We start from the raw sequence: 24,767 nt of genomic DNA, 5'->3' as shown, positions 1-24,767 counted from the left end.
GAATGTCCTTGGCTGATTTATGTCGATGTATGGCAAAAACTACCACATTATTGTAAAGTAATTATCCCCCAATTAAAATAAATAAATAATTTTTTAAAAAAGAGAATGTGCTTGTTCTGAGGGTATATACTTTGAAATAACAAAGGGGTAAAAATGGTATTCTGGCTTCTGCAACTTACTCACAAATGATTCAGGGAAAATTATATTCATCCACATTCATACATACATATACATTAAGCAAATTTCAAAATGTTAACAATTGCTGAATCTAATTGAAAGATGTATAGTTTTTGGACTAGTCTTACGGTTTTTCTAAATTTGAAATTACTTCAAAATAAAAAGCAAAATAGAAAAAAAAAAACAATAAAATTCATATTATTCTGTATTTCTATTGGTTTTTAATATCTTATTTACCAGAGAGGTATTAATACATCTTTTGTTACCCAAATATTACAGACTGAAGACATTTCAATGTTCACTTACGTAACAAATCACCAGCCACAACAAAAAACTCCTGGTCGATAATGTGTTAAAATAAATGTCAAAATTATCTTGCCTTCCTTAGCAAATTTAGAATTTTCTCTCAAAAAATTTTCTTTATGCAACAATTCAAGAAAAAGAAGTATAAAAATTACTTATTAAATATTCCCTAGCAGACCAGTAGTTAGGACTGGACACTTTCACTGCAGAGGGCCCCATATTAATCCCTGGTCAGAGAATTAAGGTACCCCAAGTCATGTGGCACAGACAAAATAATATATATATCCTACATGTATAGAAAGATACTATACATAAAAAAGACTTCTGGATAATAGAAGGGTTTTTTAAAATACATTTTGTGTTTTATGATTTTCCACTAAGAAATCTGTTTTCATAACAAGAAAAAGTAAATGTTTTTAATTTTTTAAAGGCTCATATGCATTTCTTATCACCATCTCATTAACCACCAATGAAATAGTCAAATATCATACTCTACTAGCCCAAAAGACCAAGAAAGAAAATTCACTTTTATCTCCACAAAGTTCTAAAAGTCATAAATTTAATGGCAGCGTCTCTTTAAATAAAATAAACTAACTTGCGGTAGTTAAATAAGCAAGTAAGTGTTAGCCATCTAGTTGTGCCCAACTCTTGAGACTCCATGGTGGTTACAACAAAATTATTCTTGGGATGGGGCTACTTTTCTTCTCATGTGGCCAAAATAGAACAATTCCATGAAGAAAATTCACAGAACCAGAGGAACAGGAAGGAATCAGGAGATAATTTAGTTCCCCTTCCCATACTACCTGACTGTCTTCTCCTTCCTGACCATGGTCAACCAACCTTCACTTAAATACTTTCAGTAAAGAACTCCTAGGCTCACAAAGCACCCGTGTCTTTCTAAGACTTCTAACTGTAGACACTTCTGCTTTATAATATGTATTCAGGTAACTTCTGATTATTGGTCCCAGTTCTGTATTCTAGAGTTCAGAGTATAAATCTAATCCCTCTCGGGACTTCCCTGATGGTGCAGTGGCTAAGACTCCGAACACCCAATGCGGGTGGCCTGGGTTCAATTCCTTGTCAGAGAACCATATGCCACAACTAAAAGATACTGCAAGCTGCCACCAAGAGCTAGGGCGGCCAAATACATAAACATTTAAAATGTAAATCTAACACCTCCTTTATCTGGCAGCACTTTAGAACTTGAAATCAGCTCTGACACTGTCTTCCTAACAAGTGTGGAAGAATGAGCCCTGTGGGCTTCTGAGCAGAGGAATACCATTCACTGCCATGGTGGGATACTGCCAGCAGTATAACATAAGCCTTCAAAGGCCTCTCAAAGATATATGCTTATTTCTGAGGCATACTGACCTTGGCTATGATCAGAAAAGAATCTGCAGATGGCACTGAAGCTATGTATGCAAGCTAAGCAATTTTAGGTTTGTTCGCCTGTCTCTTGAGGTCTATCTGTTTTCATGTCCTTGAAGTTGAAGCAATATTTTAGTTCTACTTGGAAAATTACCTAAGGACATTCCATTATCCAGGTCTGTATGTAGTTGTGGGGGAATACTAATTAGTTGACTTTTAGATCATACAGAAAATGAAGCACAAGAATTGTTTTCTTATTGACCTACCCGCATCAACTTCGGCTTTCATTTCCTTCATGTCTTCGGTCATCTGTAACTCAAGCTTGCTGATCCGCCCATGCACCTTCTCCTCCTCTTGTTTTGTCCTCTGTACCTCCATATTCTTCTTCTGACTCTCTTCTATTTTGTCCAGTCTGGCTGACATCTGGCTGAGCTTTTTCTCCATGTCCCTTTCACTGGCTCCCTGAGATCCATGATAAGAATGGCACGTGATTACTCCAAAGAGTCTGCATTGCATTCACATCAGTCATAATATCATCATTTAAGAACAATCTGCAGAGAACAGAATCAAAAAGGTTGCTTGATGCTCACCCCAATATCCACTCTCCCCTTTTTCCATAACAGATCTCCAGTTTTCAGCTGGGTATAAGGGCACTCAGAATAAAGATTACCTTTTCTATTGTCTCTTGAGTTTGGTGTAGCCATATGATTAAGTTCTGGGTAATGAGACATAAGTATAAACATACGTGGCAACTTCTAGGAAAACTTAAAAAAACAAAAATAGCTGAGACATTAATAAAAAAAACCTCTTCTTTCTTTCTTCTGTTCCTGGAATTCAGATGTAATGGCTGGAGCTCTAGCAGCCATCTTGAACTATGTATGCAAGGGTCACTCTCTAGGACTGGTAGAGACTTAAGCCAGAAAGATCATGGGTCACTGAGGACTGATGAGCTACCATAACAGCCCTGCAATCCCTATACCCAGACTTCTCTTATGTGAAAGATAAATAAGCTTCTATCATATTAAAGTCACCATTATCCTGGAGTTTGTTAGTTATTAAGGCACCTCAGATGTAAAAATAGTGATCCAAAGACACAGAAGACTACAAATCAATCAGCAGATCTGATAAAAATATGGAGACATGTAAAGAAACAGTTCAAACAGAACATTTTCTTTCCTTTTCTCTCCATCATGCTTGGTTCTTATGAGAATCTGGGTCTGCGGGCAAGCTTTAGAGGCCAGGACTACAGATACCAAGCTGTAAGTGGGCTAAAGCATAACAAAACTCTCGTGATGTGCCCAGTGCACAGTTTGCAATTCAACAGCTCGGCATCAAGAGAGAGCAGAGCCAGAGATGCAATCTACACCAGTCACTTATGCTCCATCAAAGTCCAAGGGAGAGGAAGCAGTGCAAGAAAAGAGAAGGGAGAGGGAGGTCAGGCTAGATAACCAAATCAAAAAGCATTTGCTTTCCAAGTCCTGATACTGAATACTATAAATGCAAGGCTTTCTGGGTATGGTTTTTGAGCACTTCTGCAAACCTTAGGCCTACAGGAGAGTAGGGTGAAATGAGAAGGAAGAAAACTGGATTCTGTTTAGATGTTGCCCTGTGACCCCTCATGCTGGGTTTATAATGTGATGGAGGGGCCTGGGGGGAGAAATCTAGTCAAGGCGGCTTTGACCAGACCATGAAACTAAAACTAAGATGAAATATGTAATTGCTATTTTTATTTGGAAATGCAGCTGGACAACTTGGTTCTTTAAGGTCTTGATTTGGATTTGTCTTATTGAAAGTACTGAAATTTTCTATTATTTTTCTTTGTTAATCAAAACAAGTCAAAGTGCTCTGTCTCTTTATAACAAAGAATCAGTATGAACCATGGAAAGAGATTATAAGGCAAGAAACAACCATTAACAGCTTAATGTAATGCTAAATAAATCAAACATACGTTACAAGGTATTATTCAAACATTGCAGGTCTCACCGAATAACTTAACTATGTTATGGTTGAACATCAATACCTACACTGTTTTCCTTAACAACCAAGGAGAGCTGATCGATTTTCTGCAAAAGTTCTTTTTCTATCCGTTCTTGTTCCTGTTGCAACCAATTCCGCGCAGATAAAATCTGGTTACTGAGTTCCTCGATTGTACCTTTAAATCTAAAACAAGAAAAATTAGCTGTTATACATAAAACAACTTTAAAATGACATCAAACAACCTCTGTCTCTATCAAATCTCTTGGAAATACGTAAGCATTAAATTCAGTTCACTGAGAATTACACATTTACCTTTTTCATAGAATTGCACTTGGCACTAAATTGAGAAGGAAGGAGAAGAGGAGGATATAACAGAAAAGCGCCTGATAGCACTCCCACCCGTGCAGGCCCAGCAGTGTGCGTACCAAGGCGTCACATGCAGAGCCGTTCCAAGCGCCTACCTCTGCAGCTTAAAAGGCCCAGGCCACTCCTGGCTCAAAGGACACAGTAGCCTGGCTCTCTTCTAGGCTCCTCCTTGCCCAGGAAGGACTCTTTCTCCTTCTCCAACTTTTCTCCCAGGACTGGAGCCTGGATCCCTTTCTCTCTTATGTTCTGCAAATTGCTCTTGTCCCATAAAGATATTTCTTAGTTTAAATCAAAGAGAGAATTTTTTAAAAACTCAAATTTCCATTCCTATAGTCCTCTCCCTTTCCAAATACCTTAAAATAACATCCCACTGCCTCCCCATTTGAATTATTTTTATTATGAAAACAATAAAAGTACACAAGAATATATGTGACTTAACAATAAAAATAATAAAATGTATACCCCCCCCTGTGGTATAAGTCCCCAATTCTCTGCAATATCTGTTCTCCTCTTCTTCCCTATTAAGAAATCCTCAAGTGTGACCTGAGTGTGCAACTACCTAGTTAAGACCACACTTATCAGCCCTCCTGGCAGCTATGTGTGGCCATATGACTAAGTCAGGCAATGGAACATGCACTGAAGTGATAAGTACACTTCCTGGTCATATCATCAAAAACAAAGCTTCTCAGCCTTACATGGGCAGGAAGTCAAGCCAGCAGCCCTGCCCAACTGTGGAGACCCACCTGACCTGGGGGCCTGACCACAGAGCACAGCAGCTTTTATGAATTCATTTATTCTAACAGTTCTTTGAGGGAGTCTTTAGAGTTTTCTCTATAAGATAATATCTGCAAGCAGGGATAACTTTGCTTCTTTTTTTGTTTTGAATGTCTTTCATTTCTTTTTCTTGTTTAGCTGCTCTAGCCAGGACTTTCAGCACTATATTGAATAGAAGTGCTGAGAATGGGTATCCTTGTCTTACTTCTGATATTAGAGGAAAAGCTTTCAGAATTTCATCAATGAGTATTATGTTAGTTGTGGGCTTGTCATATGTGCCTTTATTATGTTGAGATACATTCTATTAATATACTCAAATTGTTGGGAGTCTTTATTATGATGTTGAATTTTGTCAAATGCTTTTTCTGCATCTGAGATGATATCGTTTTTATCCTTCATTCTGTTAATGTGATGTATCACACTGATTGACTTGTATATATTGAAACATCCTTGCATCTCAGGGATAAATTCCACTTGACCACGGTGCATGATTCTTTTAAAATGCTGTTGAATTGGTTTGTTAGCATTTGCAAGTATGTTCATCGGAGATAATTGGTCAATAATTTTCTTTTCTTGTAGTGTCTATCTGGTTTTGTTATCAGAATAATGCTCCTCGTAAAATGAGTTTGGAAGTGTTTTCTTCAACTTTTTGGAAGAGTTTGAGAATGACTGGCATTAATTCTTCTTTAAATGTTTGATAGAATTCACTCATGAAGCTATCTGGTCCCAGACTTTTTCTTTGTTGAGAGATTCTAGATTATTGATTTAATCTCCTTACTCATCATTGGTCTGTTCAATTTTCTATTTCTTCATGATTCAGTCTTAGTAGCTTGTTTCTGGAGTTTATTCATTTCTTCTAAGTTATCCAATTTGTTGACATACAATTGTTCGTAGCCGTCTCTTATGATCCTCTGTATTTCCGTGTTGTCTGTTGTAGTAGTTCCTCTTTCATTAATAATTTTATTTATTTGAACCCTCTTTTTGTTTTGGTTAGTCTAGATAAAGTTTTGTCTCTTTGGCTTGACAATTACTTTTTTTATTTTCCCCCATTTTTTTCTGTTGTTTACTATTCTCTCATTTATTTCTGGCCTATCTTAATCATTTCCTTCTTCCTGCTATCTTGGGCTTAATTTGTTCTTCTTTTTCTAAAATTCCTTGAGGTATAAAGTCAGGTTGTTTATTCAAGGTCTTTCTTTTTTCTTAATGTAAGGATTTAACACTGCAGATTTCCTCACAGAACTGCCTCTGTGGCATCCCATAAGTTTTGGTGGACTTCCCTGCTGGCTCAGATGCCTGCAATGCAGGAGACCTGGATTTAATCCTGGGGTTGGGAAAATCTCCTGGAGGAGGGAATGGTAACCCACTCCAGTATTCTTGCCTGGAGAATTCCACAGACAGAGAAGCCTGGTGGGCTACAGTCTATATATGCTGTGTTTCCATTTTCATTTGTTTCAAGATTTTTTAAAATCTTCCTTTTGATCTTCTTTGACCCCACTGGTTGTTCAGGAATGTGTTGTTTAATTCCACATATTTGTGAGTTTTTCAAATTTACTCCTGTCATTAATTTTTAGTTTCATACCACTTTGGTTTGAAAAGCTACTTGACATGATTCGATCTAATTTCTTAGGACTTATTTTGTTGCCTAATATATGATCTATCCTGGGAATGTTCTGTGTGTACTTCAGAAGAATATGTATTCTGCTGCTGTTGGATGAGATGTTCTATATCTGTTGGTCAGGTCTCTGGTTGGGGAGGGCTATTGCCCATGCTCTGAAGTACAGGTGGAGGGAGACTGTTGACTGGGCTCAATGGTCATGTGATTCTACTGGCTGGACTTTCAGCATAGGCAGGGCTGCTGGCTGGGCTGCACAGTCAAATGGAGCCACTAACTGAACTCTGCCATTCCCTCTGGTCAGGTGGGGTCACTGTGTTCCCTGGTAGGGTGGTTGGACCCCCATGATAGGGCTTAGGCTCCACAGTTGGGTAGGGTGCTAGCTGTGCACCACTGGTAAGGAAGGTCACTGGCCAGAATCCCTGGTCAGGCAGGGCCACCAGCTGTACTGTGAAGTCAAGTGAATCCGGAGGCTGTGCTTGTGGTTGAGTGGGATTGCTATCTGGGCTCCCTAGTCAGGTAGGGTCACAGGGCATGTTCTGCTTTTAGGAAGTGTTGTTTGTTGGGTTCCTTGCTAGGGCAAGGCCAAAGGCTCTGCTAAGCAATAAAGTGGGGTAATAGGCTAGGTTCCACTTCTAGGTAGAGTTACAGGCTGGACTCCAAGGCACCTGGGTCACTGTTGGTCTCCTTGGTCAGGGAAGTTACATTTTATTTTCAGTGACTATATTTTCTAGAAGCCCAATTTGGTTGGTTGTCAATTTTGACTTTTTATTTTTTGGCCACACCATGTGGCCTGTGGGATTTTAGTTCCCCAACTAGGGATTGAACCCAGGCCCTCAGCAACAAGTGCACAGGGCCCTAAACACTGGACTACCAGGAAATCCCCCTGACTGTTCATTTTTGGTAAGCTCTTATTCCTTTGTCATATTTTCAAAAAGTGTGTGTGTGAATACTCACACATTCACATACATACATATATACACAACACAACCACTTTATCCAATAATTCCTATATATGCAGTACTTAGGAGTCTGATTCTGCTCATTGTTGTTTCTTCTCACTTTATTATTTATGTGACTTTTTTTCCTTGTGTTGGTCTATAATTTCTGATTTTCATTTATGTTCCTTAGAACTTAATTTGCCTGCGGGGAGCCTTGAAGGCTGCATATTTGTATTTGCTTCTGCCAAGCATCTTAGGCCACTACCAGAGATCATTCTAAGATAAAATATCTATTCTGGTTTCTTCAAAGTGGTTGGGTAATGTGAATTCTAAGTCTAAATCCACATAAAGGTTGTACTGTGGTTTAGAATTTTTTAGGAATATCTTTTACACTTCTACTCAGAATCAAGACTAAGACAGGTAAGTTTCTTTATGAATTCTCTGCAGAATGTTTTTGTTTATTTTTTCCCTAGTTCATTCAACCAGGGTTCTACCTTTGGGTCTCTAATCTGTCTTTCTCCCCCACACAGGCCCCAGGCTTAGTACCCTTTCCTCTGTGAACAGCCTTTGTGTCTAGACTTCTGGACTTTAAATTGTAGGAAGAAAAATAAAGATGTTCATGTCTGCTGACTAGTAATATCTGCTAGGGAGAAAATTCACAGAAAAAAAAAAAAACTAATATGTTTATTTTCTTCCTGTACGATGGAAGGAAGGGGACAGGAGATCTTTCTGCACTTGGCAAGCTTGTAGGATCTATGAGAAAGAGTAACATAACTCAGGAATGATATAAGTACAGATAATTAGAGGAAAGGAAACATGGTTTCTGTAAGGGAATTCCTGTTAAATCATCAATGACCTTGAAATGGTATTAAGCATGGAGATAGTGAGATAGAAGAACCAGAAGAATGATTAATTTAAAATTTCCAGAGACTTCTCCTGGCAGTGCAGTGGTTAAGACTCTGTGCTTCCACTGCAGGGGTAAGGGGTCTGACCCCTGGTCAGGGAACTAAGGTACCATATGCCTCATGGTGTGGCCACAAAAATAATAATGATAATAAAAAATTGTCACAAATCTCTAACAAAGTCAGCTTCTAACAAATGTAATAGTCAAATACAAACATACATAAATAAACATATATGGTCACTATGGGCTCTGCTTTGGCAGGAAATTTGCCAAGCTTATGAAGATTCACGACAGGGAAAAGTATATGGTTCTATGATTGAGCAGAAGAGCAGCAGATGAGTTTCGTTGGGGGCAAATCCAGTTTAAAGTGTCACTGAAACACAATGCAAAGTGTAACACCAAACAGTGTCCTAACAAGACAGCTCAGCTTCCCCCCTGCACAGACCTCTCTCATCTAAAAGCCTACAGTGCCCCCAATCCACAACTCGGCTTCAGCGCCTGTGATCCATCTTCCAGCTGCAATCAAGACCATTTAAAAAAATAACATAAATTGACTATATCACCCTACCTGCTTAAAATCCTTTGGTGGCTTCTTATTGCTCTAGGGAAAGAAACAGCAAGTCCTGACTGTGTGAAGTCCTGTGCGCTGGCCTGCCTCCCCTCTAGCCTCACTCCCACCCTCAGGCTCTGTCCCAGCCCCTTGTGCACTGTGCGTATCCCTCACGTCACACTTCTCGCACGACAGGCTCTTCCATCTCCTGGGTCCTCACCGCACTGTTTACTTTGTTGTTCAGCCGCTAAGTCAAACCCAACTCTTTGCGACCCTATGGATTGAAGCATGCCAGGCTCCTATGTCCTCCACTGTTTCCTGGAGTTTGCTTAAACTCTGTCCATTGGATTGATGATGCTGTCTAACCATCTCCTCCTCTGCCGCCCCCTTCTCCTTTTGCCTTCAATCCTTCCCAGGATCAGGGTCTTTTCCAATGAGCTGGCTCTTCACTTCAGATGGCCAAAGTACTGGAGCTTCAGCTTCAGCATCAGTCCTTACAATGGATATTCAGGATTGATTTCCTTTAGGATTGATGGGTTTGATCTCCTTGTAGTCCAAGGGCTAGTGAATGCCATTCATTCTTCAGCTCTCACTCAGAACACCACCTGCTCAGGAAGGCCCTACAACCAGGCCTCTGTCACTCACCCCAGCAGCATTACTGTATTCGTTTCCCCCAGCTGTTGTGACAAATCACCATACACTTGGTGGCTTAAAACAACACATTTATTCCCTTTTGGTTCTGAAGGCCAGAAGTCTAAATTCAGTCTCACTGGACTAAAGTTGGGGCGTGAGCGGAGGCAGTCCCTTCTGAAGGCTCTGAGGGGAGAATCATTCCCTTGCTTTTTTCAGCTTCTAGTGACTGCCTGTCTTCCATGGCTTGTGGCCCCCTTCCCCACCTTCAGAGCACATCACACTACAATCTCCGCTTTCATTGTCACATAGCCTTCTCTCCTGATTCTGACCCTCCTGCCTCCGTTTTACAGGGACTCCAAAGATTACATCAATAATGATGATACAGATGACATTACTCATCTTAAGACCCTTAATTTAATCACATTTGCAAAGTTCCTATTTGCCATTTAATGTGCCGTAACTCAGCAGCGGCCACAGGACTGGAAAAGGTCAGTTTTCATTTCAATCCCAAAGAAGGGCAATGGCAAAGAACGTACAACCTACTACACAATTGCACTCATTTCACATACTAGCAAAATAATGCTCAAAATTCTCCAAGCTAGGCTTCATCAGTACGTGAACTGAGAATTTCCAGGTGATCAAGCTGGATTTAGGAAAGGCAAAGGAACCAGAGATCAAATTGCCAACATCCGCTGGATCATAGAAAAAGCAAGAGAATTCCAGAAAAATATCTACTTCTGCTTCATTGGTAATGCTAAAGCCTTTGACTGTGTGATTCACAACAAACTGTGGAAAATTTTTAAAGAGATGGAAATATCAGACCACTTGACCTGCCTCTTGAGAAATCTGTATGCAGGTCAGGAAGCAACAGTTAGAACTGGACATGGAACAACAGACTGGTTCCAAATAGGAAAAGGAGTATGTCAAGGCTGTATATTGTCACCCTGCTTATTTAACTTATATGCAGAGTACATCATGTGAAATGCTGGGCTGGAGGAAGCACAAGCTGGAATCAAGATTGCTGGGAGAAATATCAATAACCTCAGATAGGCAGATGACACCACACTTATGGCAGAAAGTAAAGAAGAACTAAAGAGCCTCTTGATGAAAGTGAAAGAGGAGAGTGAAAAAGCTGGCTTAAAACTCAACATTTAAAAAACAAAGATCATGGCATCTGATCCACCACTTCATGGCAAATAGATGGGGAAACAAAGGAAACAGTGACAGACTCGATTTTCTTGGGCTCCAAAATCACTGCAGATGGTGACTGCAGCCATGAAATTAAAAGACGCTTGCTCCTTGGAAGAAAAGCTATGACAAAACTAGACAGCATATTAAAAAGCAGAGACATTACTTTGCTGACAAAGGTCTGTATAGACAAAGCTATGATTTTTCCAGTAGTCATGTATCGATGTGAGAGTTGGACCATAAAGAAGCTGACTGCAAAGAATTGATGCTTTCAAACTGTGGTGTTGGAGAAGACTCTTGAGAGTCCCTACAACTGCAAGGAGATCAAACCAGTCGATCCTAAAGGAAATCAATCCTGAATAGTCACTGGAAGGACTGATGCTAAAACTGAAGTTTCTTTGGCCACCTGATGTGAAGAACTGACCCACTGGAAAAGACCCTGATGCTGGGAAAGATTGAAGGCAGGAGAAGGGGACGACAGAGGATGAGATGGTTGAATGACAACACCGACTCAATGGACATGAGTTTGAGCAAGCTCTGGGAGACGGTGAAGAACAGGGAAGCCTGGCATGCTGCAGTCCATGGGGTCACAAAGAGTTGGAATGGTTGAGTGATGGAACAACAACAATGCCATAACATATTCACGGGAATTAGAACATGGTGATAGTTGCAGGAACCATTAACCAGCCTGCCGCAACCATGTATCTTTCCTTCAAAACATGTATCACCACTTAGTAATAACATAGCATGCACTCATTTAAGTGATTATTCCATTAACATTCATCAACTCCCTAGACTATCAGCTCCCCAGGGGTAAAAACAAAGCCTGTTCTTCTTCAGATTCTCAGCACCCAGGCCATGTTCCTCTAGGCCCAGAAATATTTATTGGATGAATAGATGGATTATTATCCAGTCACTAAAAACAATAATTAGCAAGGTAAAGTGGTAACAGGCTACAAGGAAACTTTCCCTGTGAACTTCCATTATGGTTTTCACTTTGTACAATAAATAAAAATCAAAAGGGAAAAAACTGTAGTATAAAGAACATCAACCATAACAGATTTTTCTAAGTTGATTACTCACTTAGTATCCAAAAGCTGAAGCTGGTGGTTACTATCTCTGTGGGACATCTTCAGTTTGGTGCTTTGTTCTGATATTGACAAGTCCACTCTGTTTAAAAGCTGAGAGATCTGGAAAAGACACTTCGCTTGTAAATACCATATCAAACCTTTTCAGAGCTAATTTCAAAAAACATTAGTGACATGTATCCTCGTCCATGGCATTAAATTCAATCTAATGTAATAAATTCATTTAGGAGTCCACCTAATCTCTCTACTTCCATTTCTTTTATACACACCCATCAAAAATCAAGACCAGGGGCGTTTCCTGGTGGCCTAGTGGTTAAGATTCTGAGCTTTCACTGCTGTGGTCCAGGTTCAATCTTTGGTCAGGGAACTGAGATCCCAACAAGCTGCAGGACATAGCCAAAAAAAATATCAAGACCAGCAGCACTGCCAAAATATTCATCATGTAGTGAGCACTCAACTACAGGTCTCTGTTGAGCAAGCCCAGCTCCTGCCCAGGACCAAGACTTCCACCTGCTGGCATAAAATAGAAGTCATTTTTACCTTGGAATTTCTACCGTTAGTGTGGCTACTAGTCATAAAGGATGGAATTCTTATCACTTACAAAACCTATTAGGTCTCAGATTTACCTCCAGATGCAGGTTAAGTTATCAGGAAACATAATTTTTCGGCTTCCCAGGTGGGGCTAGTGGTAAAGAACCCACCTGCCAATGTTGTTGGCATTGGCATGTAAGAGATGCAGGTTCAATCCCTGAGTTAGAAAGATCCCCTGGAGCGGGTATAGCAAACCACTCCAACATTCTTGCCTGCAGCATCCCCATGGACAGAGAAGCCTGGTGGGCTACAGTCCATGGGGTCGCAAAAAGTCAGACATGATTGAGAGACTAACACTTTTTTTTTTTTTCATTCTAATAAAAGGAGGTACCTAGTCAATTTATTGGATTAGACATATTTGTGTCCCAGCTGCCTCCAATAAGGATCCAAAGCTGTTTCTGTAAAAAAATTAATTATTATAAAACCATGAAGTGCAATTCTCCAGGCAAGAATACTGGAGTGGTCTCTCTTCAAATGCAGAACAGCAAGTAAAACAGACATTGTAGAGAAAGTCCTAGAAGACAGGCCCCATTACGGCAAAGGAAAACTTCTAAGTAGCCAAAAAACAAACTGTGAAATGCCAAGAATTCTGCTTTAAGAAATTAACCTGTGAATTGCAAGGTAGAATACTCTGAAATTTATAAGCTAGCAACCCTCTAGCTTTGTTCTAATCTTTTCCCATATACAAACTATGTGATGAGGCAGCCCACAAATCCTATGAATAAACTATCTCCTGAATCCAAAATTGGGATTAGTGGCCTGTAAAAGCCTGTAAAACAACACTTTTATCACTTACCTGTCTAAGACATGGTTTTGGAAATATAAGTTAGAATTTCTGGAACATATTGTTTGAAGAATGAGGGAAAAGAATACTTAAAATTAGGAGTGTACTGACAATCTTGGCATTTTGGTTGCATTCTTACAAAGGGCCACTCCAGTGAAATAGAAGGAGGAGGAAGAAGAGGGATGCTTATGCTGAGTGCCCTGACTAGTTTCTCCTGCAGGAAATAATTAAACCCATGTTATTCTTAGATAAGAACAAATACCCACTTTCAAAAAGCTACCTAAAAAAAAAGCTACCTGAAACAGGTCATACCTGTCCCTCTGCGTCTTTGATTTTTGTTTCCAAGATAAGTTTGGCAGCTTGCTGTTCTTTGTTCAAGTGCTGGAGGCCCTCATAGGTTGTTTTGTGCTCGGCAGAGAGTCTGGCTATGCTGGCGTCACATCTATCCAGATAAACAACAAAGGAAATTCTTATCAAAATTTTAAAACATGTGCTGAAGCTTCCTTGCATACTACAAGGTGCATGATCCCACTCAGAGAAACTACACTATGAATCATCCGTTTTAACAGAGATTTGGATGAATTCAGAGAGCTGCTCACATTACGGTTTTTAAGTTAAACCACAGGGATGTTGCTCAATAAGACTAGAGATGTAACAACACAACAAGGCTTTACAATGCTCATCAGTACAAAACTGAATATGCAGTGAGAGCCCAGTAGCAAAAAGCTTACAGAGTGAGCCAAGTGTGGTCCGTCACTCTACAGTGCCACCTCTACCTCTCAAGTTCAGGGCCTCTGGGTTTTGGAGGCAACTTCTACCACATCTGAAAGTTCTATTCCCATTTTACGAAACCACCGGTAAGGCTATGTGCTTTGAGTGTGCTCCAGAGCACGGGAAAGTTCTGCAGCTGGTCCCAGGTACTCTGCCCTTGAGCCTTATGACTTGGCAGTTCTAAAGGTATGCAAAGTATCTGTGATAGATAATCTGGGCCATGAAGCCTCTGTCAAACCCTATTAGGGGAGTCACAGAATGACCTCCTAGGAATCGAGAGCAAAGTCATGTCCTGTTCCAACACAATCATTCCTGCTTTAAGAAGGACCTGCCAGCTTGCTACTGGGCTCCAGTAGACATGACATGCCTAAGCAGGGGCCACTGGGGGACCAGGCAATCTGGGCAGCCCATTACGAACACCAAGCCCCAGACATGGGCACACAGGCAGGACGCTATCTTGGAGGGGAAGGAATATGTAGACATCAAGCCTAATGGTCCTAAAGGCAGAAGTAAATTACATGAGCCTGGACTCCTGTGGCTTCTATTCTTACTACTGCCAGCTTTCCTTCCACTCACATGTATGGCCTCAGATCAATTGAGCTTAAAATACATACGTGTTAGGTACTCAAAAATGAAAGGTAGATTAACATTCATCACGAGAACTCTATTTTTTTTTAAGTAGAGGTTAAAATAAAGAATAAGCGGTTAAGAGAAAAAAATTAGAAATCCTAAAAATAAGCTACAATTTTCTTAGTAGACCTGACAAACACTAAACATGATTGAAGATAAAATCAGTGAATTTTAAGAAAGTAGCAAGGAGCCTGCTCAGAATGCACCAAAGCCAGACAGAGACGCAAAACATGAAAAAATAGTGAAGAAAGATAGAGGACAAATAAAGGGATGCTAACATAAGTCAAAGGGAGGTTGAAGAATTTTAAAAAGAAAAATGGAGAGAATGGCAAAGAAGCAATATTTCAGGGGCTGTAGATTTGCTAAGACTGAAGAAAGACATGAGTTTTAAAGTATTTGTCCATGGGATTTTCCAGGCAAGGGTACTGGAGTGGGTTGCCATTGCCTTCTCTGAGTCAATGAATACCAAGTGGCATAAGTAAAACTAAACAGACTACGGTGAAATTCATATAACCCAAGATAAAGATAAAATCTTAAAAGCTACCAAATACCAAAGACAAAATGATTTTTTGACTGACTATAGGATTGATAGCACACAACAGACACCAGAAGACAATAAATATCAGAAGATATTGGAGAAACAGCGTCTAAGGATTGAGGGGAACAAATCCATCATACAAGAATAAGTGCAAAATAAAGACGTTTCAGACATACAAAGATTAAGAAATGCATCGCCCACACACTCATATTGAAAAAGTCATTAAATAATGAATTCAGTAAGAAGAAAAGAACACCCAGAGAGAAGGAGTAGGATGCAAGAAACAACAAACTGAGAAAATTTTTGGAAAATTTAATTTTTTATAGACTCTGAAAAAAGTAAGCTACCAGCTCAATTACTTCAAACTTCTTGAGATTTTACTTGGTAATGACTCACATTTTCTCTAAGTTGAACAACCTGTTTAGCTTAATCATTTGACTAAAATGCTATAATCCTCTTTGGAAATAACAGAAAATGTATTAGGATAAAAAAATTTTAATACTGATAAAAATATTTTTAATATTTTGAAACACAATCTGAAAAACTGCATATATACATGTGTAAACTTCAATATTCACAATAAAATAGACACAAAGCAGCAATCATGTCACTATCCATCTATATTGGAAATATTTTAAATGTTTACTGCCCAACACTGGAGTTTGTATAATTAAGCTACATCACACATTGCAGGAGGAATAGTAAATTTTACAAGTTTTCTTGAGGGTAACTTGGCTGTATATACTCCAAATTTTGAAACGTGAATATATTTCGATGTACCTTGCAATCTAGGTATTAACCCCAAAGAAACAAAGGTGTGAGCAAAGAAAAATCAAACCAAATTCTGTATAAATTCTTTGTACAATTTCCTGCTATTCTAGGATAAAACCAAAATCCTTTAAAATGCTTAGAAAGAGGCAGTCCCAAGCCACCTACCTCTCGGCATCATCTTATATATTCTGTCCCTTTTTTCCTCTGTACTCAGCCACACCATTACACTGCAAGCCTTTGAACTTACTTCACTTCTTCCCTACTCTAAGGCCTTGACCCAAGCTGTTCTCTCTGGATGAAGTCTTCTTCCTTGACCCTGTCACCTGACTAGGTACTATACATCCCTCAAGCTAAGTACAATAGTCTCTTCCTTACTGAACCCTTCCTGGAGATCAGATATAGCAATTAAATACTTTCCAGATACCCCACATTTTTCTTTTGCTGAACTTCTTAAAATTTATTATTATTACTATTACCACCACTATTATTATCATTTTCTACTTGCTGTTGTTGTCCAGTCACTCAGTTGTGTCTGAATCTTTGCAACCCCATGGACTGCACCATGCCGGGCTTCCCTGTCCTTCACCAACTCCCAGAGCTTGCTCAAACTTATGTCCATTGAGTCCATGATGCCATCCAACCATCTTATTCTCTGTCGTCCCCTTCTCCTCCAGCCTTCAATCTTTCCCAGCATCAGAGTCTTTTCTAACAAGTCGGCTCTTCGCATCAGGTGGCCAAAGTATTGGAGTTTCAGCTTAAGCATCAGCCCTGCCAGTGCATATTCAGGACTCATTTCCTTTAGGATTGACTGGTTTGATCTCCTTGCAGTTTGATGGACTCCCAAGAATCTTCTCCAACACCACAGTTCAAAAGCATCAATTCTTCAGTGCTCAGCCTTCTTTATGGTCCAACTCTCACATCCATACATGACTACTGGAAAAAAACATAGCTTTGACAAGACAGACTTTTGTCAGCAAAGCAATGTCTCTCCTTTTTAATATGCTCTCTAGGTTGGTCACCGGAGAAGGCAATGGCACCCCACTCCAGTACTCTTGCCTAGAAAATCCCATGGATGGAGGAGCCTGGTGGGCTGCTGTCCATGGGGTCGCGAAGAGTCAGACATGACTGAGCGACTTCACTTTCACTTTTCACTTTCATGCATTGGAGGAGGAAATGGCAACCCACTCCAGAATTCTTGCTGGAGAATCCCAGGGACAGGGGAGCCTGGTGGGCTGCCGTGTATGGAGTCGCACAGAGTCAGACATGACTGAAGCAACTTAGCATCAGCAGCAGCAGCAGGTTGGTCACAGCTTTTCTTTCAAGAAGCAAGTGTATTTTAATTTCATGGCTGCAGTCACCATTCATGGTAATTTTGGAGCCCAAGAAAATCAAGTCTGTCACTGTTTCCTTTGTTTCCCCATCTACTTGCCATGAAGTGATGGGATCAGATGCCATGATCTTTGTCTTTTAAATGCTGAGTTTTAAGCCAGCTTGTTCACTCTCCTCTTTCACCTTCATCAAGAGGCTCTTTAGTTCTTTCTCGCTTTCTACCATGAGGGTGGTGTCATCGGCATATCTAAGGTTATTGATATTTCTCCCAGCAATCTTGATTCCAGCTGTGCTTTATCCAGCCTGGCATTTCCCACGATGTACTCTGCATATAAGTTAAAGAAGCACGGTGACAATATACAGCCTTGACGCACTCCTTTCCCAACTTGGAACCAGTCCATTGTTCCACGTCTAGTTCTAACTGTTGCTTCTTGACCTGCATACAGGTTTCACAGGAGGCAGGTAAAGTTGTCTGGTATTCCCATCTCTTAAAGAATTACTATATTATCATTTATCTCTAATTCCTGTTTTCATGACATGCACTCATCATTGGCCCATGTATGGCTCACTTTCAGTTCAGTTCTGTTGCTCAGTCATGTCCAACTCTTTGTGACCCCATGGACTGCAGCATGCCAGACCTCCCTATCCATCAGCAACTCCTGGAGTTTACTCAAACTCATGTCCATTGAGTCGGTGATGCCATCCAACCATCTCATCCTTTGTAGTCCCCTTCTCCTCCCGCCTTCAATCTTTCCCAGCATCAGGGTCTTTTCAAATAAGTCAGTTCTTTGCAGCAGGGGGCCAAGTACTGGAGTTTCAGCTTTAGCATCAGTCCTTCCAATGAACATTCAGGACTGATTTCCTTTAGGATGGACTGGTTGGATCTCCTTGCAGTTCAAGGGACTCTCAAGAGTCTTCTCCAACACCACAGGTCAAAAGCATCAATTCTTCAGTGCTCAGCTTTCTTTATAGTCCAATTCTCACATCCATACATGACTACTAGAAAACCCATAGCTTTGACTAGACAGACCTTTGTTGGCAAAGTAATGGCTCTGCTTTTTAATACACTGACTAGGTTGGTCATAACTTCTCTTCCAAGGAGTAAGCATCTTTTAAATTCATGGCTGCAATCACCATCTGCAGCTCACTTTATTCATGGCTCACTTTATTCAGTTAATTATTTTTAAATAACTGCTCCTACTTTAAATCCTGTGTCATCATTCCCTTGTTCTCCTTTTAAGACTGTATTGCACACACATATACATGTCTGTTTATCTATTAATATATATATACACATATATATTTCTTAAAAGTATGTGTATGTGTGTATTAGTTGAGTTCAACTGTTACAAAAGCCATTATGTCATATGTAATATTTTGATACTTACTGTTTTCACTTATTGCTAAGCCTCAACTATATTGTTAAACACTACAGTAGTTACTCATTTTAACTACAAAATAATATTCTATTGTTCGTTACAATTTATTTTCCAAACCTCCACTAATGGGAACTTTGGGTTATTGCAAGACTTTCCTATTTCAAACAATGCTGCTATGAACATACCCTCCTGTGGTACAAGTTCAACAATTTATCTTGGGCATAAACTGATGGATCTCAAAGTATGTGGATGTTCAGCACTGAGAGGTAATATCAGCCCCCACTAGTTTATACTCCTACTAACAATAGGTAAGAGATCTTGGGCACCTACATCCTCTCTAATGCTTGGCATTTTGGGATATTTTAGATGTCAATCTACTGGGAGTGAGAAAGCATATATTGCTGCTTTTTTACATTTTTATTTCAATATCAACCAATGAAACTGAATCTCCTCACATGTTTATTGGTCATATGTGTTTATTCTTTGATGTCAGTTCATGTCTCTTACCCATTGTTGCATTGGATTGTTTGCATTATTCTTAACTTGTACATATATTCTTGACACAACGTTTTACTACACAATGTCTTCCTCCATTTGTAACGTCTCATTTTCTTATTTAAAAATGATGAGCAACACTTTAAATTTTAACATAATCAAACATCTCAATGCCTTATATATCAAGAAGAAATCCTCCCCTATCAAAAGGTCTAAAAGATATTTCTCTACATGTTTCTATTAAAAGTTTTAAGTCTTATGTTTAGCATTTAAGTCCTTTACTCATCTGGAGGTGATTTTATATTTGGTATGAAATAGGGAAAAAATGAATGTTTTTTGAAATGGATAATAAATTTTCTAGCTCCATTTACTTAACAGTCTCTCCTTTCTCCACGGATCTGCTATGCCATCTATGGTATATATCAAAGTCCCATACATGTGTGGTTCAATTCTGGACTTTCTATCCCATTCCATTGTTCAATTTCTCTATCCCTAAGCCACCAACATAACATCTTAACAACTACAGTTTCATAGCAAGTCTTGGTATCTAGTAGGGCAATTCTCCCCTCTTTGGTCATCTTCGTAAGTATCTTGAATGTTTCTGACTCTTAACTCTGACATACAAACATTATAATCATCAAGTTTCTCCATAAAACTCTAGAATCTAATTGGAATTTCATGGATTCTGAAGATTCATTTGTGAAAACTGATATTTTTAAAGATATTAAAGACTTCCTACCCTTGAATATAATATGTTTCTATTTATTTATGTTTTCTTATTATTTCTTAACCAATTTTTTTTTAATTTTCAAGAAGTCTTGAACAATTTTTGTTAGATATATGCCTAGTTACTACACATTCTCTGATTTTAGTTTAAATAACATCTTCATTTTAAGTATGTTTTCTAGTTGTTTCCTATTGGTTTATAGTAAAGAAACTGATCTTTGTACTTTAATATTAGTAACCACCTTGCTAAATTTACATTAACAGATTAAGAGAGAAATCTGTGATTCGAATAGATGCAAAAACATTTGAGAAAACTCAGTACAGATTATAAAGAGTCTTAGTAAATCTGGAGTGCAAGAAAACTTCCCAAATCTGATGAATCCATGATTAATCATCATCCAAAAAACGGAAAAACTCTGGAAGTATTCTCATAAAGTTGAAAACAAGAGAAAGATGCCCATTTTTAAATTTCTAATTAACTGTACTGAAGATTTTACCCAGTACAAGATGACAAAAAAGAGAGACGAAGGATATGAGGATCAGAAAAGAAGAAATTAAACTGCCAATATATGCAGATGATATCATTTCTATAGAAACTCCCCCAAAATCTATAAACCAGAATCATAAGTGAAATAAATAATTATTTTGCAATAATTTGCTTAATGTCTAGCTCTCCTATTAGAAGGAATATAAACTACATTTAAGGAAGAAGGGCAACTGCCTTTTCTACCACTAAAACCCTAGTGCCGAGCACATTGCCTTGCTTGTAGTAGGGGCTCAATAAATACTTGCCAGTGAATGACTATAAGGAATATTTACTACGTACCATGCACTGTCCACGGAGAAGGCAATGGCACCCCACTCCAGTACTCTTGACTGGAAAATCCCATGGATGGAGGAGCCTGGTAGGCTGCAGTCCATGGGGTCGCTAAGAGTCAGACATGACTGAGCGACTTCACTTTCACTTTTCACTTTCATGCATTGGAGAAGGAAATGGCAATCCACTCCAGTGTTCTTGCCTGGAGAATCCCAGGGATGGGGGAGCCTGGTGGGCTGCCGTCTATGGGGTGGCACAGAGTCGGACACGACTGAGGCGACTTAGCAGCATGCACTGTCCAAGATGCATAATATTATGCATGAATTAAACATGCAGGAACAAAATATTAGTTCATTTAGTCCTCAAAATCATCCCCACTCACAAATGACGCTTAAAAACAATATCAAAGTCAGACCCCTCTTTTTAATTTTGAGCTCAAAATTTTTGAGCAATACATTATCTAAATTATATCTGGGGAAATCTGAAGTGTTAAATTACCATGAAATACAAAAATATTATTTTCCAATTCAAATAACAGCTTATTGGATGGAAATTTACATCATACCAGTTCATCATCTTCACAAAGCAGTTCAAGGGACAGACTATGTTTAAATAAGTTACTTGAAAAGGTCTCAAAATGATCCTAAAGCTCATGGCTCACAGATTTGCACTAGCTATAGCTTGGCTTCCATATTTTGTCTCACTTGGAAATACAAACACTACAACATTGCTGTTGTTCAGTCACTCAGTCATGTCCGACTCTGCAACCCCATGGACTGCAGCACCCAGGCTTCCCTGTCATCATCTCCCGGAGCTTGCTCAAACTCATGTCCACTGAGTCAACGATGCCATCCAACCATCTCATCCTCTGTCTCCCCTTCTCCTCCTGCCCTCAATCTTTCCCAGCATCAGGATCTTTTCCAATGAGTCAGCTCTTTGCGTCAGGTGGTCAAAGTATCAGAGCGACAACACACATTTCCATTAATACAGGAGTGGCTAAATACATTAAATTATGATACATACATGGAACAGAATATCCCATATTTAATCAAAAAGTAAGTCAGATCCATGTGCACACTGGAAGGAGGCCCACAGTATATGGTCATGAAGAAACAAGTGACAGAATAGTATGGAAAAGTGCAGGTGCATAGTTGTGGCACACGAGCTGAGCTGCATGTGGGATCTTTCTGAGCCAGGGATCAAACCTGTGTCCCCTGCATTGGCAGGCAGACTCTTAACCAATGGACCACCAGGGAAGCCCCCTTCCTTTCTTTTCAAAAAACACACATCATAAAAGGCAGCCTTGGGGCTCGCATGTAGCTGTGGGCACGACACAGTAGATTTAGTTAAACAAGAACCTGCAATGAATTCCGACCAGTTGTCCTGTTTTATCTGATGTAATATTATCAATGAACTGCTAATGTATTCATTCCAAAATTTCCCTTTTCGGGTCTTTGGGCAGCTGTCTTCCCGGTACAGCTCTTGGTTGTGGCAATTAGGTGGCAGAATGACTCTATCACTTGGCTGTCTGATCAACGACGGCAAGGAGGTGATTAAAAGTCCAGAACAGGGTCCCAAATGTCTAACCACAGACATGATTTGAGTTTCATGCTTAGGCAGATCTTCTCTTACAGCTTGTGACATGGTAGTATATGGCATTTAAAAAGCAATGACACTTATAGAATGCCTATGTCATTCATTTTACTTCTCTTCACATAGGCATTTTATAATCTCACAACCTTGCAAAGGTAAATACACTACAATAAGATATTCTGAGAGACAGACCACATTCACACAATATTTTTTACAGTAAACTCTTAGAATTATTCTATTTTATAATTAATTATTGTTAATCTCTTATTTTGCCTAAGTTATAAATTAAACTTTCTCACAGGGATAGTATATAGGAAAAAACATAGTATATATATAGAGAGAGGCTTCAGTGCTATTCCCAGTTTCAGGCACCCACTGGCAGTCTTGGGGTGTATTCCCTTGGGACTACTGTATCATAATCTAAGCTTCTAATATGGGTGTTATGGCCTAACAAAATATTGGCATTACCAAGAGGTTTTATGATACATATATATGGCTGAGTCCCTTCACTGTTCACTTGAAACTATCACAACATTTAGGCTATGTGTGTGCTCAGTCACTTCAGTCATGTCCAACTCTGCGACCCTATGGACTGTAGCCAGGCTCCTCCATCCATGGGATTCTCCAGGCCAGAATACTGGAGTGGGTTACCATGCCCTCCTCCAGGGGACCTTCCTGACCCAGGGATTGAACCCACATCTCTTGCATTGCAGGCAGATTCTCTAATGCTGAGCCACTGGGGAAGCCCTTTAATCAGCTATATGCCAATACAAAATAAAAAGTTTAAAAAAGAAAAGAAAAAAGGAGGTGAGAGACAGGAGTAGAAAAGAGAGAAACACCCTAAATCATCCTGAGAAGACCTTATTATTGCTCCACAACTTGTTTGTCCCCTTTGTGTAAATTTTGGTCTGTTCCCATGTTTTCACTGCATTTTGTAAGAGAGCCTTGGGACATATCTATATTAGAAAATAACTCAACATTAATAAAAGGGGTTCATGATATAGGAGCACCTCAATACATAAGACAAATACTAACAGACATAAAAATAGAAATTAACAGTAACACAATAATAGTAGGAGACTTTAACACCCCACTCACACCAATGGACATATCAAAACAGAAAATTAATAAGGAAACACAAGTCTTAAATGACACATTAGATGAGATGGATCTCATTAATATCTTCATGACAATCCATCCAAATGCAGAAGAATACACCTTCTTCTCAAGTACACATTGAACATTCTCCAGGATAGACCACATCTTGGGTCACAAATCAAACCTCAGTAAATTTAAGAAAATTGAAATCATGTCAAACATCTTCACTGACCACAATGCTATGAGACTAGGTATCAATTACAAGGAAAAAACTGTAAGAAACACAAACACATGGAGATTAAATAATATGTTGCTAGATAACCAATAGGTTACTGAAGAAATCAAAAGGGAAATCAAAAAATTTCTAGAAACAAATGACAATGAAAACATGACAACTCAAAACCTATAGGATGCAGCAAAAGCGGTTCTAAGAGGGATGTTTATAGCAATATAATCCTACCTCAAGAAACAAGAAAAACAGACTAGACAACCTAACTTTACACCTAAAACAACTGGAAAAAAAGAACAACAACAAAAAAAAACAAAATTAGTAGAAGGAAAGAAAACATAAAGAGCAGAGCAGAAATAAATGAAAAAGAAATGAAAGAAACAATAGTAAAGATTAATAAAACCAAAAGTGGGTTCTTTGGGAAGATAAACAAAATTGACAAACCTTTAACCAGACTCATCAGGAAAAAAAGAGAGAAGAATCAAATCAACAAACAGGAGCGGTTACAACAGATAATGCAGAAATACAAAGGATTATAAGAGACTATTATGAACAACTATATGGCAATAAAATGGATAACCTGGGAGAAATGGACAGATTCTTAGAAAAGTTCAATCTTTCAACACTGAATCAGGAAGAAATAGAAATTATGAACAATACAATTATAAGCACTGAAATTGAAACTGTGATAACTGTGATCAAAAATCTCCCAAAAAACAGAAGCCCAGAACCAGATGGCTTCACAGGAGAAATCTATCCAACATTTAGAGAAGAGCTAATGCCTATCCTTCTAAAACTCCTTCAAAAAACTGCAGAGAAAGGAACAACAGACTGGTTCCAAATAGGAAAAGGAGTACATCAAGGCTGTATATTGTCACCCTGCTTATTTAACTTATATGCAGAGTACATCATGAGAAACACTGGGCTGGAAGAAGCACAAGCTGGAATCAAGATTGCCGGGAGAAATATCAATAACCTCAGATATGCAGATGACACTACCCTTATGGCAGAAAGTGAAGAGGAACTCAAAAGCCTTGATGAAAGTGAAAGTGGAGAGTGAAAAAGTTGGCTTAAAGCTCAACATTCAGAAAACGAAGATCATGGCATCTGGTCCCATCACTTCATGGGAAATAGA

At 39.1% G+C, this 24,767-nt stretch overlaps 1 protein-coding gene across 3 annotated transcripts in view; it reads right to left on the bottom strand.

Moving 5' to 3' along the window:
• The window catches only part of FAM81A (family with sequence similarity 81, member A), an 86,318-nt gene that overhangs the window by 4,494 nt on the left and 57,057 nt on the right, over positions 1-24,767 (bottom strand). For 2 of the 3 annotated variants that reach the window (XM_010836831.1, XM_010836832.1), the window contains 4 exons: positions 13,569-13,698; positions 11,877-11,983; positions 3,873-4,008; positions 2,115-2,310 (listed from right to left, as the gene is read on the bottom strand). In XM_010836831.1, the coding sequence (XP_010835133.1) occupies positions 2,115-2,310; positions 3,873-4,008; positions 11,877-11,983; positions 13,569-13,698 (569 nt within the window). The remainder of the gene's footprint in view (positions 1-2,114; positions 2,311-3,872; positions 4,009-11,876; positions 11,984-13,568; positions 13,699-24,767) is intronic. The other variant, XM_010836833.1, reaches the window with a different exon arrangement.

This window comes from Bison bison, unplaced genomic scaffold (genome assembly GCF_000754665.1).
Source record: "Bison bison bison isolate TAMUID 2011002044 unplaced genomic scaffold, Bison_UMD1.0 scf7180017864066, whole genome shotgun sequence".
Classification (NCBI taxonomy): Eukaryota; Metazoa; Chordata; class Mammalia; order Artiodactyla; family Bovidae; genus Bison; species Bison bison.
This window is presented reverse-complemented; position numbering and strand designations above follow the sequence as displayed.